At 41.2% G+C, this 16436-nt stretch overlaps 1 protein-coding gene across 2 annotated transcripts in view; it reads right to left on the bottom strand.

Annotated features, from left to right (window-relative positions):
• Positions 1-16436, bottom strand: part of LOC115566356 (leucine-rich repeat and fibronectin type-III domain-containing protein 5) — a 118493-nt gene that overhangs the window by 15481 nt on the left and 86576 nt on the right. For both annotated transcript variants that reach the window (XM_030392198.1, XM_030392199.1), the window contains 6 exons: positions 9292-9515; positions 6925-7053; positions 6625-6805; positions 5821-5976; positions 4694-4953; positions 1634-2101 (listed from right to left, as the gene is read on the bottom strand). In XM_030392198.1, the coding sequence (XP_030248058.1) occupies positions 1634-2101; positions 4694-4953; positions 5821-5976; positions 6625-6805; positions 6925-7053; positions 9292-9488 (1391 nt within the window). In that variant the 5' untranslated portion in view covers positions 9489-9515. The remainder of the gene's footprint in view (positions 1-1633; positions 2102-4693; positions 4954-5820; positions 5977-6624; positions 6806-6924; positions 7054-9291; positions 9516-16436) is intronic.

A 16436-nucleotide genomic window follows, 5' to 3' on the forward strand; every position in this document is an offset into this window, starting at 1 on the left:
TGAAAAAAAAAAAAAAGAAGGAATCAATGAGTTGCTTCTTTGTGCCAGCAGAGGGGTTGAACGGAAATCAATCTGCTATCTAAAGACAAGAGGGCTGCGAAATAACACGGAGAAACACAAACGACTTCGGCGCTTAATATCGGGAAAAAAAAAAAAGAAGAGCCAGAAGAAGAAAAGGAGGACGAGAGGATTGGGAGAAAGACTTTGAGTGGCGTGACCGGGCGAGGAATGATCAGGGCGGGTGGTGAGAGGCTGTCCGATCGCTCCTCCTCCGTGCACGTGCTCGTGCACATGCAACTTCGGCGTGTTGTTATAAATAAAAGAGAGAGGGAAAGCAGAGAGCCGTGACGTTATCCGCGAAAGACAGACAGCTTCTAGTCCTATCGGCGCCGTCTCTCCGTGATGCGTTCTCTGAATGGGTTTAAGTGCTGATGAATAATGTACAGAGATTAGGAATAATATGCGAGGCAGATGATAGCTGCAGATTCTTCTATGAATGATCGCAGTTTGTAAGATATATATTGGTGTCGTCAGAGAGAGATACGGACAGTCAAAAGATCGAGGACGCCGCGTTCGGAGCTCGTCGTCAAAGAAAATCTGGAGAGAAAGATGAATTCAACTATTTAGAGCACTGTCGTCATCGTGACCCGGGCGGTCAGTCCCGACGCTCCCCCGGCTCCTGATGATAATGCGTACTGATGAAGTATGGATGGGGATTAGTGGTGATATGAAAGACAGATAATACCGGCAGATTTCCCTACGAAAGCTCTACGTGTTTGTTAATTCCCTCTCCCCCATTTTACCGGAGTAAATATTTAGCTCAAATAACAATCACTCCCTGCGAGATCGATCTAATCTCTGTAATCCTGAGCAAATGGCAAAAGTCAAGAAGGACTAGCAGAGCTTTTCTGTCAAGGCCGTCGTGGTGAGTCAGCGGCAGCACAGGCAGTTAATGCCAGGCTTGACTGAGGATCGTGAACTTTCTCATGTCGCAGTTTTTCTGGCATTTTTGCTGTCTGGCCCTGACTCATCTCTGTGTCGGTCTTGTTTGCCCTTATATGACCTATACGTCTGTGCTATAATACAATAAACACTGATCTATAGTCTGTACATTTGCCCAAAATAGTGCCAGTAGTTTTCAACATGAACTGTTTTCTGTTTCTGACAAGGAAACATTTAAGGACACTGAAAGAAAAATGTGATTATTATGATTGATTCCAACATTTGATGATCCAATGGCTTTCCCATATATTTTCAATTTCCATTCACTTTTGTGTAATTTACATTTATGCTTTATACTTTTTTTTTTTTAAACCGAAACATTTGTGTGCTCTCAAGCACCCTTGTACTTGTAGCCCCCATGCCCTCTTAGCGTCCTCGGAGAACCCTCACAGCACTCTCGTAGCTTTCTTGAAGTGCCCTTTAGCAGTCTTATAGCGCTCTCATAGCGCCAGCGTCCCAACAGGATCATTAAATTTGCATTTAATCTACTGTAATCTAATCTATACAGCTGAGACTTGGGTAATTCTCCACCTCCACATCAGCCATATCATGCTTCGGTTTCCATTGTGTAAACCGTCAGACTCTACAGTGCTGAGCGTCTTGGTGACGCAGGGGATACTGTCAGTCTTACCTGTAAACCAGCGAGTCATCTTGGCTTCCATTGTACTGTATCTGGAACATCCTAATGCCTGGAATATTCCTCTGGAAGTTGAACTTGATCAGCGCCGTCGATGACGTGGCCTCGGCCGTCACCACCCTCTTATCCACCCCTCCCTTCACGTCGCCCGTCACGTTGCTCCCGTTGGCCCCGCCTCGGGTAGATGTGGAAATGTCTGACGATCCGGGGTCGGGCTCCTGGATGTTATTGGTGTTGTTGGAGATGTGGGGGAGTTTTATAATAACCAGGTCCACCGTCTGGTGGGCTTCACCGGCAGGGTTGGAGGAGATGCAGGTGAAGGAGCCGGTGTCTTTCACGGTACTGATGAGGATGTCCAGAGTCCCGTTGTTGTAGACCAATGTTCTGGAGGAGTTAGATACCAGTTTGCCTTCAGGAGAGATCCAGTGGATGGCTGGCTCTGGGTCACCTCTTGCCTTACACCTTTATTACAAGCAGAGCGGTAGAATGGAACACATTAGAAACAAGACATGCCTTACCAACATATCCTCACTCCCAACTAGTGAAATATGGTAGCTTTGGTCAGTGGCCCTAACTTTCAAACTGTATCTTTCTTTAGCTTCAGTTGTACATGTGCAGGGCTCCGCGGTCAAGATAGCAATAAGAAATCCAATAAGACTTTCAATGTAACGCGTGCTGACAACAGTGTCACATAATATGACTAATTGATTATCAGTGCTTTGAAACCGTTGCAGTTTGGAGTTCTGGCACCAAAACTATTTCTTTAAAGGGATATTCCGGTGTAAGTTTAATCCATGGTCTAACACACCGTGAAACTGTTAGACTCCCTCTTGAGAGATAAAGTTTGCAGACCGCTAGCTAACGTAGTTTTAGCATCCTCAGAAACGACCGCACCAGAACAGCACCAAACTTCAGCAACATTAGAAACAGGGTCCCAGCACATATTTCGAGGCATCAAACATTTGATATCATTGCCCGATTTGTCGGAATAGATAAACAAATCTCACCTCCGAGAAGCCTTCCTTGTTGTGGGGAAGCCCTGTGAGTCGATTACCGAGTGCAGTAGAGTTCCGCAGCTCAGTGATGATCATTACTGCGGGACTCTACTGCACTCGGTTATCAACTCACAGGGCTTCCCTACAACAAGGAAGGCTTCTCGGGTGGTGAGCTTTGTTTATATTTTCCGACAAATACGGCAACGATATCAAATGTTTGATGCCTCGAAATATGTGCTGGGACCCTGTTTCTAATGTTGCTGAAGTTTGGTGCTGTTCTGAGCATTATTTGTGGCTTTTTGATGGCGGTTTTATATTTGGACCCATTTACTGCAATGTAATGTTGTCGTACGGTCGTTTCTGAGGATGCTAAAACTACGTTAGCTAGCGGTCTGCAAACTTTATCTCTCAAGAGGGAGTCTAACACAGTTTCACGGTGTGTTAGACCATGGATTAAATTTACACCGGAATATCCCTTTAAGACCATGTTTTTGGGTTAAAATAGGTACTTTAAATTCAGTTACATAAGTTACAAATCTTTCATCTGTGGTTCTCAACTTTTTTTGGTTGCAACCCTCCAGATTAATTAGGTCAATGTTCAGAAGCCCGGCAGCACTGGATTTTTTAAAAAAATTTTCAAAGTGTCAACATGTATAAAGAAGTGTTTTAATGTTTTTTTTGCACTACATTATTCAAGTTGCGCTCAAAACTAGTTAAATATGACTTTAAGCATAGGTCCAAAACTAGGCAGAAGTCCTAAATGACGTCCACGAATGATGCTTGAGGGTTACCTCCAGCATCATAGGTCTAAGCGTCCCTTAATCCAAAAATAATCAGTTTACTTTTCATTGAAAGGCAGATAATACTCTGAACTAATAGTTACAGCCCTAAATGAGTTGTTTTGTGAGTTGAATAAACTAAATAACTACTTTCTACATTCATTAATGTTAATATTATTCAGTCATGAAGCAGAGATGCCAGAACTTTAGACCTTATGACAACTTACACAGGAATTGTACAAAATAGGAATAAAATAAAATAATGCCTTCTCTTCAAACTTGTGTAATTTTTACAATGACCTTTTGCTCTATGTGCATGAATAAATTGTAATGGGTGCACTAATAAAGTACAGTTGAGTCACCGAAATTGCAGAGCAATGGGAACTGCAGGGCACAAGTGTCATTGGGGTCATAGTGACACTTCTCATTTTCTGCAATTACAGTGAAGAGCCATAAAAAAAACATTTCTAAGGGAAGTACAGAAATCTTTCAGGGGACTTTGCTGCAGCGTCACACTACATGTATTCGCCAAACACGGTTGAGAACGCCTATTATGAGCAAAAGAGAGCTCCAAATGATACAAGGTTTAATGTATAAGTGAAAGAGGACAAATGAAAGCAACCCAAAGTCATGCATTCAGAGGTATTTTTAAGTATCAAATAATGAGTCGGTGAAAATAAAGGCGGGGTAAACCAGAGGATAAATAATGTGTTATCAGCACCGAACCATGTACCACTGGCTTTTAATGGCTTTTTGCACATGAATGCATTAAAATGGATGCTGCACAAGATTGGAAATGTTAGGTGGGTTGACCCTCTGATGACGCTTATACCCAGTGTGTAGAGCTGAGGACAAGATGCAATAAAGGAAAGAGAATAATAGCATCTCATTGATTTCCTCTGCCCCCCTTTTTTCCAAATTTCATCATAATATTTGAAAACATAACATCTATCATGATTGGAAGCGTGTGACCAATATATATGCAAATGAGGTAATCATTGTCTCTCAGACCTGTTGTTGTCTTGATTTGGTTTTGTTCTCCGTAAAATTTTTTGCATGATGTCCCTGTCTTGTGCTTCATTGAACAATAGGGCATTTCATATCCCTGAGTGGCTTGTAAACATAACACACAACTACAAGAAATAAAACAGTGTGTGCACGGCTGTGTTTGTGTGTAAGTCAATGATGAATAAGATAATGACAAGATTTTGTTTAATGTTACTGATTTGCATGTGGTTGTATTATTCTTTTTTTTATGCATGTCCATACAAAATGGATACCTGAGTGCAACTCTCTGCCCTTCAAGCACCCTCATCTCATGGGAGAATCTGGTGATGAGTGGAGGCTCGCAGAGGAACTCCTCCTCGGGGATAGACCAGAAGTATCGGCCGGACAGGTGCTGAGGTGAAGCGCAAGTCTCCAGGTCGTCCTCTCTGTTCAGCCTCCGCAGCCACAGCAACTCACAGTTACAGTGGAGGGGGTTCCCACCAAACGACAGCGCAAAAGACGTGGCGGTCATGATCCCCGACGTGGCCAGGACCTGTTGGTAAGAAACAATGATGTTTTTTTTTTTAAATTAACGTTAACTAAACGTTATTTGCCCAAAAATGCCTACTTTACACTCCCTTCCACATTCAACCAGTTTCCACCTGAGCAGACTGACTGAGAGTATGGCAGGTCACTTGCTGCTTTTCCCACTCACAGACAAAGAATGGGAAGTGAAATCAAGAACTGTGGCCTGCTGCTCCCCAGAATTGGATAAGTGACTGCATACACTATCACCAGAGCTAGAAAACATCTACAATTAGTCAAAGTGTAGTGAAAAAAGAAAACAGTTTAAAATTTGCTTCAACAGTGATTTCACTGTCTCAAATGTGAGAGATGCCCCACTGACTACAATTCGGTAAGTTTGCCAATATTTGCTCTTCAGGGCTAAACTCTGCCCCATTTATTTCATCCCATCAGTAAAGTTAGAATGAAATCATTCACACACACAACAGTTACTGTGCATGTATTAGTTGTAACTTCAACATTTAGCTTGAATCCTTCACACAAGAAATTGTAAGTTACAATTCTCGAGTGTGTTGAGTGGTTTTTAAAGGGTGATTTCACCCAAAAATGAAACTCAGTCTTCAGCCTCTCACTCTCATTCCGATGCACAGTTGTGTTAAGTGTTGAGCTCCACAACACATTCAACAGTGTTGCAGCATTCTCCTGACCAACTTCAGAAGATGGGACTTGTTTTACATGATTATTGACACCCTTTAAAGCTGGAATCTTCTATCTCCAGATACCTGGATTATGCTGGACGAGCTGTAGGGAGCCATCACTGTCTGCTTCTGTTGTTTAGGAGAATGCTGCTGCTGGAGAATTTGCCATAGTGCAGAAGTGGACAGAAACAGAATACCTGTGCCCGCTGAAAGAGTGGGTCTGGTGGCAGCTTTTGGAGTTTATTGGAGGTGACGTCCAGCCTGTTGAGCTTCTGTAGCAGGGAAAATGTCCCCTCCGGAATGAAGTCCAACATGTTGTGGTCTAAACTCAACGTATGTAGGCTGGTCATTCTCTGCAGGGACAACCGAGAAAAACAGAGAAATGTATTGTCCTTTAGCCTGTCATTTAGGTTTTCAGATTTTAGTACATTGAATAGATTGTGAACTATAAACTAAACAGTTTATAATACTTGTTTGGGCTTCTCAAAATGAATAATCCTGGGTATAGTCCCTGTCCTGTTAATCTCTCACCTCAGTTCTTGATGCACAGTGGTGACGTTAAAGACACATGAAGTTAAATTGTAGGGTTAATGTGTCTATAAAGCCACCATGTGGTTAATCTATTGAGACACAGTTCCTAATACAGCACATATTTATCAAACTTGACTGTAACTACTTGGTCATTTCAGGTTCCCAAGAATTTTTACTGAGCTGATCCACAGAGGCCCTGACATTTGTATAAAAATGAGTTGGCACTGTAAATGCTGAGAAACTAAACATTCTTCTTCAGTAAAAAGATCAATGACAAATGTTTGAAGGCTAATGAATACTCCACATAATGGCCCCTGTTCAGTCAAAAAGCCCTTAGGATCTCTTTATTTTAATCTCAAATAAATGGCCTTAAAGGTTTTATGGCCTTTCATTGTGCTTGGGATTGCCTTTTTTTCTGGCCTCTAGCCAAACAGGATGGGAAGGCTGCTGCAGTTTAAAGAGATCCTGACCTGGATGGCCTCCCAAGGAATAGAGTCCAGGTTGTTGTAGCTGAGGTCCAGCTCTTCCAGTGCCAGCAGGTCATTGAACGCTCCCTGGTGGATGAGCACCAGCTGGTTGTTGTTCAGAATGAGGTGATGAAGCTTCGACATCCCGCTGAACGTATCATTGCCTATCCTCGTCAGTCGGTTACTGAGGATAAGTTGGAGGGAGTTCAATGGTACTGATTACAACAACTCACATTTTAAAGAGGAGCTCACGGAAATAAATCACATACACATATGAGCGTGCAGCTGTATGCAAGTCCATACCTGTTGAGGTGTAGAGCTCTGAGGTTTTCCAGATCGGCAAAGGCATGAGGTGTGATGAAGGAGATGGTATTTCTGGATAATGTGAGGTCCACCAGTCGTGTCATGTTTGCAAAATCTTTCCTCTTTATACTGTGGACACAGAGGATTAAACTCAACATTAATTAATTAACTCAACATTAAACTCAACATTAAACTCAACATACGCCAGACATATGCCATCTATACATCCAGCAAGACAGAACTTTGATTAAGTGAATCTGTCATGGTGAAACTACAGATAAAAATGAATTTGTAAATGTTAATAGAGATGTTGCGTATTTGACAGTCTGTCTGTAGAATTGAAAGGCATCTTTAATGGGAGCACTTTCAATATTTCACCGCAAAATTCAGAGAAAACAGAATTCACACATGGTTTTCCTTTTATCCTGTGCAGCTCATTCAATATTTGTGAGTGTGAAAAACTCTCCACAGGCTTCAAACCAGAGAACCAAGGCTATCAGGAAAGAGCCTTGAGCTGCTCCATTGACTATGAACCGACTATGACTTACTCTGGGGCCCCCATGCTTTTTTTGAACACTGAAATGAGTTTTATTTCAGTTTAGCGCCAGCGGATAATGTGTTTAGATCACCATTCAAAGCACCCTGGGTGATGCCGCTCTCTCCCAAAACTCTGCAACTTACTCATCTTTGCCGGAAAAGCCCCCGGCATTGGTGTCCAATGATGTCATAGATCACTGTCTCTGTTTCCAGTTTTGAGGAAAAGTTGTTAATTCTCACACATCAAGACTGAACTTTCCAAGGAAAACACACTCAAACACACACATTCATTCCCTTAAACGTATTATCCACACAGCTTTCAGAATTCAGGGAACACATCTCGTGAAGACAGGACTCAATCATCAGCACTTTAATTACCAAACAGCACCAGGAAAGTATGACATGGAGGGCCCCAACAAGTCACTATTCCAGACTGTTCCAATAGTAGCAGTTTTAGTGCAAGTACTTACAATACACTTCTGTATGCTACACTTACTTGTAGATGTGGAAGCGAAAGTTGCAGCTGTGACTTTTGCTGCTTTTTTAGTTATTATACAGTTACTAGAAACTAGAAAGGATGCTGCCTGTTAGACTTGTCATTGTTGTAACAGCACAGCAGGGGTGTGACCAGAATAGTGCTGCGTTTAAAAGTGTTGTTCTTGTAACACAACCATGAGTTTAAAGGCAGATCTCTATCAGGGCCATGATAACACAACATTTAATCAAAAAAAAATACACCTTCAAGTTTTCCTGTAATATCATAGTTGGTCTTGCCAATACAACTAAACAAGGCTACTGTTTGACGTGACATTAAGACTAAACACTCACATTTTACCTCTCATATTGAGGTTTTCTTTAGTTCATAAAGTATAGTAAAGATATGTTTCTTTAGCCAGAAGTCCTGAGGGAGGCAAAGGACAGTTGGGATATTGTTGCCAGCTTGTTATTAACACTGTTGAACCAGCTGGACAAATTCTGGAGCACATTTTTGAAAGGTTTTGCAATGTTATACCCTCACATCAAGGCAAACTGGTGAGGCTGTGTAATTAATGAACACCTAAACACTCAGGAAAACTCCATATGGGTACGCAATACATTCTCACTCCCAACTTGTCAAATGCAGCAGCATCCAGTTAGACTTTTAAAATAAAGCTTGCTAATAAACATTTGACATGGCATGACTTGTAGACTGTCATTAATGTTGGGCGATGTTGCGGTTTGGTTTGGTTTAGGCACAACATGACTTACTTATTGTTTGAATAACTAAGTTTGGCCACATCACCTATGTAACTAACCTAATGTTATTTGCAACTTAACATATTTACTTTACATAACTTAAACACACACTTCCAGAAATGGTGCAACGGGGGTAACTACTGTACAGCATCAAACTAGGAGGTGTGGGGCCACTGACCAGGCTGCTGTATTTGACTCACTGGGCATGAAAGTGGGCTGGAATACCATCTATGTCTCTAAGAATCATTTTGTTGTAAAGTAGGGATTTAAATATTTTGGTCTTCAGCAGATTTTGATGTGAAAAAAGAACAGAAATGACAAGATAACTGAAACACTGCACCAAGAATGTGCCATGTATTTGATTGGCCATTGCTGTCCAGTGCAATGTGTTGCTACATGTGTTGTGGCTTGGTTGAACATTTTTTTTTTCTTCCCCCAGTTAACCATAAAGCACGTCTCATCTAAATGAATGAGGCTGTGGTTTCACGACATCCAACTGTTACAAACATTGTACCGGGACAGCAGCAGTGTGAGTATTAGTGGTACAATGTACTTGGTTCTTGGTAGCAGCAGTATGATTGGTGTGACTGTTACCTTGTGACAAAGTTGTCAGCCAGCCGCAGCTCCACTGTATGCCTATCAATGTTCGGCGGTACAAACAGTAGACCTTTCTTGGCACAGAGGGTCGCGAGGTTGGGTGACAGGATCTGACATACGCAGCGCTTCGGGCATATCTGTGCCCGCACTGCCATGGCAACTGCCAGCATCACACACAGCCACAGCCTCTCCATGGTTACCACCCCACCTGGACACAACACCTGGAAAATTGAAACAGAAGGAGAGAGACAGAGACAAGTGGAGTCGTTAATGACGCTGGGCTCTTTCAATAGTTACTTTTTCAATACGAAGAGTAGAAGCCATTCTGAAAATGAATAATAGAAAAGACAGACAAAGGCATTTCCTCCCGGTCTTGCACAGTAATCAGTATGCAATTCAACGCAAAACCTGTGTGCTTCACAATGCACACACACTGTCCAACAGTGTTCACTCTGGTGACTGTCATTTTCCCATGCGATGCTGGACTAATAGACTACTTATCACACACTGCACTTCCTTCTACATCTACTAAACTGTATGCCTCTCTGAATGTAGAGCGCTGTAGGGAAGGTTTAGTGTATACAGTATATTAAAGGGAGGATGATAAGTGCAGTATGGAGAAGGATGACTTGCACTCTTCAAGGACTTGCTGTCAATGTAATGTGTTAGCATGCATCAACGGTCACTACGTGTTTGTGCACATGAATGAATAACCCCCGAACATGTGTTCATCTTGACACCCTGAGTGAATGTGATTCTGATGAAGTTAAAAATCTTAATGACCAGACATGAGCAGATGAACCCGGAGGCCTCTGAACTGAATCCCGACCAACTTTTCGGCATCGCTAATCAAACCAGAGGAGAGGTTTATTAGTCATTTATAGCTCAGCAGTGTTGCTGTGCGTGTCCATGTACACACACACACACACACACACACACACATACCCCGTCATCATTAGTAAGCAGCAGTGCTTGTGCTTAATTAGGAAAGGTTTAGAGAGAGAGAAAGCAGGGTGAGGCAGGGAGAGAGAAAACGCTCATTAATGACAACCTTGATTGGGGTTTGAAGGACACGGGAGAATCAGGATTAAAGGGATCACAGGACAAACACACACACACACACACACACACACACACACTCCCTCTTTCACTCACACACACATTCATGCACAGGCACATACAAATTAATACACACACAACACAGGCTGGGTGAGGGTGAAACAGAAGTTAAGGTTTTTCTCACACCTAATCATATTAGAAAAATCAATGAAAAGATTTTGCATTAAACTCAGTGACTCATTTTGTCAGTGAAGAGATGTGCAATCAGCCAAATCCAAGAAAAAATAAAGTTCAAACAAGTTGCAACTACTGGCTTTAATAATTGTATCGAATATTTTATTCATGCTTTATAGATCGGAATAAGACAGTGATCACACAAGCAAGTGATGCATGAACGATGGAAAAATGTGTCAATATCAGGAGGAACTTCTACATAAACTAATAGATGAGAAAATAATATTTTGCAAAGCAAAAATACAAATTAAACCAGGCTATTTAAATGAATGTGTAAATGTTTATATGTCCTTAATGTCATGAATTGATTCAGTAGTGTGATAAAATAGACGCTAGTCACACTAATGAATGACTCCAGGAGAGGAAGAGATCTCATCAGCAAGCTGTGATTCTCCCTCATTAAGAAGCAAACAGTTGAGGTGTTAAAATCAAAATGCATTTCGGTTCAATTTAGCCTCCATCTGTGGTATGAAATCATTATTGTGACCTCTCTGCACTGAACCTCCCAGACACGTATATTCTCTCAGTTAAACAGTGTGGCCTGGACTCGCAGCTGTCCCTGCTCATGTTAACCCTGCTTATAGATAAACATACATTTAATGAATTACTGTTTCCAAGAGTTGCCTTAATAACTGCCAGGAGAGATTGATGCTGATACAGGCATTTTACCTGATGCGAATGGCAGATTGTTCAACGATAAAGCTAGCGTTGTTATACATTTTTCTTACTGTCAACAAATTAAAAATGTCCCACAAATATATATTATAGTTTCACAAGTGTATCGCCACCACACCGACACATATCGGTATCCTGCAAAACCAGCAGCCTGGTCAGTTGCTCTGCTCTTCTAAGTTTGACCCTGTAGGTACCCCATCCTGAGTCACTTCTTGACGTGATCCAGGATGGGTCATTTACTGGACTTTTCCTCTTCATGCTGGGTGTGACCAAGAGTCAAGATTGATTTGTTAAGTTAAGTTAATAAATAAGTTAACATACAAACCATGTTATGCGACATTTTTTATGTCACTTATGCAACTTACATTACTTGACTGAAGGCAGTTGTTTTAACCTAAAGTATGATGTTTTCCTCAACCTAACCAAGTGCTTCCGCTGCCTGAACCTAATTACACAATGACAATTTCACAATGTTGATAACAGTCTGAAATCAACAATAGCAATCTAACATAATCACTTATTGTTGCTCAACTGGGTAGGGCGCCATAGTTTGAAGTTTATGGCCACTGACCAGCTGCCGTTGTTGTCGAGTTGGGAGCTAGAATGTTAAAACTGCAGGTTAATAAGGCTTTTGTGTAAATTAGTAGATTTGGGAGCACAATGGAGATTTGTTTTTAAATTTAGATTTGTTTACAATAATAAAAGCAATATGTAGAATATTACCATCCTCATCCTCCAGTGCCGGCCCTGACACTGTATACCAGACCTAATCTGGATAAAATACAGTAGTTGTGATGGTTTGATGGACGTCAGAAGACTTGTGTCGTGTTAAGTGTCAGTTGCAGTAATTGACACTTTTCCTGTCTGAATGGCGTGATGAAGCTATTGAATGTTGTTATAAGACCTATATATATATAATTTCTCTAATTATTGAGCTGCGTTGTCGGAGGTCATACAATCTGTGTTTATTTATGTTTTTCCTTTCCCTCTCTATTTGAATGCTTCCAGAGAAGAGCAGAAGGACAGTGCGGCAGCTAAATAGAGCGCCGAATGACTCGCATGCACTGGCGCCCCATTAAGAGCAAGCGGGCGAGCGAGAGAGAGAGAGACAGGAAGAGAGAGACGGAGAAGGCTCATGACCCTTGTGACACGAAAGCAGATATCAGCTCATTAATTACACTGAGAAATGACTGTAATGAGAGCGAATGAGTGAGAGAGACAGAGAAATGGAAAAGGAAACGAGGGAGAATTATCAGAGAGGGAGAGGAAGAAAGAGAGATCAGAGAGCGAGCTAATTAAAATGAGTGCTGAGTTGTGAAAGGAAAAGGGGGAGAGGGACGAATTTCATTTAGCGAGAAGAGATGAGCAGGGATGGATGAGGCTGGCATCGCACGGTCACGCTTGTACGTGACATGCAAACCGTATACAGCGCTGGCCTTACAGGAAAGGGCGCATACGCTACATGTCACTCGTACACATATGGAAAAAGAGATTACACCAGAATCGAGCTCAGTTTCACAGAAACCCCTCTCCATACACAAGATACCGACTCGGTGTAGCTTGAGGTGACATGCACGACCACTGAGATCAAATGGAATGGTGAATTAACCAAAGGGATTATGGGTAAGGAAGACAAATTAAGCTCTGTTTGTAGCGGTGTGTAAAATACGATTGTGTTTCAGACACGTGTGTGTGTGTGTGTGTGTGCAGCCCCTTTTATCCACCTTCTTTGAAAGTCCTCCACACCGACGCCCCGGTTCCCTGCAGGTCTTCCATAAAGCCATTTTCACCACTGGCTCACTCACTGATGAGCAACTGACTTCCCGGACAGCACCAATGGATTCTCCCCACGCTCCATATACTGAAACTGATCTTATGCCGCATTTAAATCTCACGGGGGCATAACCAGCGGAACGACTTGGCAGTTAAAAAGCGACGGCTTGGAAGCACTCACACATACAAAGTCTTTTGAAGCTGCCAAGAAGCAATAGTCGAAGTTTTCTGTCGACTTTTTTGTTTCCTGATCAGATTTTTCACACTTTAGGTTTTATGTGTTACAGCAAACCAGACAGCGCAAAATTCTTTAACAAAAAAAAAAAAAAAAAAAATCAAATGATTTTTGTTTTGTGTGTTCAAACCCTCATTTAAAATGTATGAATTCAAAATTGAGAGCAAAGTCGAATACTTGTGTAGGGAGTTTTCTTCCTATCCAGATCCATGCAGGCTGCTGCTCTGTCATCAGCTTAGCTGTGGTTTAAGGTTTAAAACTGGTTTAACCCTTGTGTTTTCTAAAACAAAACCATATTACATCTTAAACATGACTGTGTCCTCAGAAGCCGGAGCCAAGTGGCTGCAGTACAAATCGACTGGTTGTCACTTAGAATTGATTGTATCTGGGGTTTAAGGTCATTGGCTTCAGTAAAAGGGCCATTTCATTAATTTCTCACTGTATCTGTTTTTTTTTTTTCATATAGTATGACACATTATCAATTACATTTAAAATGTAAAAATATATATATATATATATATATATTAAAGAAAGAGGTTTATTGTGTATCTGAAAAAAACTGAGGTCTATATATTGACCAATGCAAACTACTTAAACTATTACCAACAGATACTGCAGTAGAATGGATACAGACTGATAACAAAAAAAGGATAGACAACAAATGATAAAATCCACACTGTACAGTATATTGTTCCAGAGGAAGGCCATTTCTTAATTCTTTCGTTAGCGGTGAGCGATATAGTGGGCTGAACTTGAACATCAGAGAGCTGAAACCATTATTCATGACCATTGTCCATGTGTGAGAACTTTCTGCCCCTTTTGACACAGTAATCAAGTCCAAAGTTGCACCCAGCTGTGATTCATCCTCCTGCGAGTTCTGATTTAGCCAAACCTTTAATAAACTGTAGCTATGCTAATCAGATGCTGAGCAACAGAACAATAGCTCCGTGATGCCTCGATGGCTGAAGAACCTCGCACTGTGCTATTGGACAAACACATAGAATTGTACTTTTGATGCAGAACTCAAGAGCAGAAACAGAAGCTTTCACATGTACCACATTGGCAGCATTGTGGACGTGCAATAACCAAAGCATCTTGAGTTTAACAATGAGATGGACCGCTACAGCCGTAAGAAAGTGGTAAGTAAGAAGTATTTCCTGTTAATATTAACAATGAATTTTTCTGATCATTTCTGATACCTTTTCTATAAGTATTTATTTCTGACTCACCCCCCTTATACCATCATTTTTACCATGATGTGTCTGTACCCCGTAAAGTAGGAAACTACTACTGCATCCTAAAAAGTCATCCATCCAGGGCTCTTTGTTGCTGATTGTCAGGTAGTTTACTATGGTACTTGTGTTGTTAAAATAGATTAGTCATGGAAGAGATATGAAAACACTTCATGTGTTGAAGTGTTCTTCAACAGTCTCAATGTGTTCAGCTTTGGCTGAGAGGTGCAAAGTTGTCAAGTGCAACGTACCATTCAGCTCCAACATCCACACAACCGTACTACTTTATAAGATTTAAGCGGCTTAGAAAATTAGTTAATTATGAAACAATTTCATAATAGACTCTCTTTAAAATGACTGGACAGATATTTCTAGGATGGTGGTGAGAATAAAGACGCTTATGCAGATGTGTCCTTCATTAGTCCGATTTCTGCTGGCTGCAGCAGAATATAGTAATGAGAGATTAGTCTAATGCATAGAGTATCTCAGTCATTTAATTTTACATGTTCACCTGTTATGGAATATAGCATAAAGAGATTAAGATAATTTACTCTGTTGTTAGGAATGTCGATTGTATTATTGCTGATATGCATACATGTGCCTACCATTATATTTATCATACATGTCACACCATTAAAAAACATGTGTACGCAAAAAATCTCCTGATCATATCACAGGAGTTTTATTAACGGATGAAGTTGCCTATTTGTAGCATAGTGAAAAAGACGTGATATGATTAACAGCTTCATACGGCTACTTTAAGGACCACATGGTTCGACTGTGTCCTGAGAGTAAGTGGAAATGTTGAACCTCAGATTGAACGGTTGTTCAGATGCGACCTCACATAACATGGCGGCTCAGTAAATGTAACCCATCAGAGGTTCTTTACATCCATAATGTTTGTATTTTATAGGAATTTAAATTAGTTTTTGATAACATTTGGCCACTAAATGTGGCATTCTACCTCTTCCCTTCCATTGCATTCTCGCCAACACGCAGCTATTAATCGAATCATCTGCCCCCCTCACGTGGTCGCAAATTTGTGCCCTAGCTAACGTTGCTAGCCTTTACATTGTAAAGGCCTTTAAAGGTCCCATATGATGTCCCAAATTGTTGGGATTTTCATTCATTAATGCATCTCAGTATTGACAGGAGATGAAAACAACACACATTAAGTAAAGATCTGAGACAATCAACATTTAGTCCTGATATTTCAATCACTCTGCACACAGAGAGTTTTATTCAAAGCACAGAAGAGGGAATAGTATATTGCCCTTGCAGCTAGAAAATCTTTTAGCTCTAGCTTTCTTGAGTGAATTGATAGTTTACATGTTTTTCCGTGCCATCAAGCTTGTGCTTCGGTTGTTTTTCTACCACCATCTAATGCATAACAAAAAAGCACCACTACCCACACCACTTAACTAACCCGCTGCCTTCCTGTTTGCTTGCTTTCACTCTTTGGCTTTGTTTTTGTGTGTTCACTGGAGTAAACCTTATGCTCAAACTAATGGCTTCACCCACTCGAACAACAGGGGTCAGCAGCTGCCTAAATACATCACAATTATTCCTTATTCAATTAGTGCACTTTGAGTCTGCTGCACTGAGCACAGCCGAAAACACACATAAACACGCACACACAGACACACACACGTGCTAGCACCAGGAACTTTGAATGGGCCTCATGTAAGCACATGAGCAACCAGCCACCAACATGGACACAAAAACACAGATACACAAACGTCGGTTACACACATAAGCAGAGAAATGAAAAGAATCCCAACCACACACTCGACAAAACTCGACATCTGCCTGCAGTTTTACAATTAAGATGGACTACGACCATGCACAAGAAGTCTGGAAAACAATATATTTATGAAGGGAGTTTTAGAAAAAAGAACACAGAACATACCGTCTTTACAATAAAAGTGGTAGAT

The sequence above is a fragment of the Sparus aurata genome, chromosome 16 (assembly GCF_900880675.1).
Source record: "Sparus aurata chromosome 16, fSpaAur1.1, whole genome shotgun sequence".
NCBI classification, from domain to species: domain Eukaryota; kingdom Metazoa; phylum Chordata; class Actinopteri; order Spariformes; family Sparidae; genus Sparus; species Sparus aurata.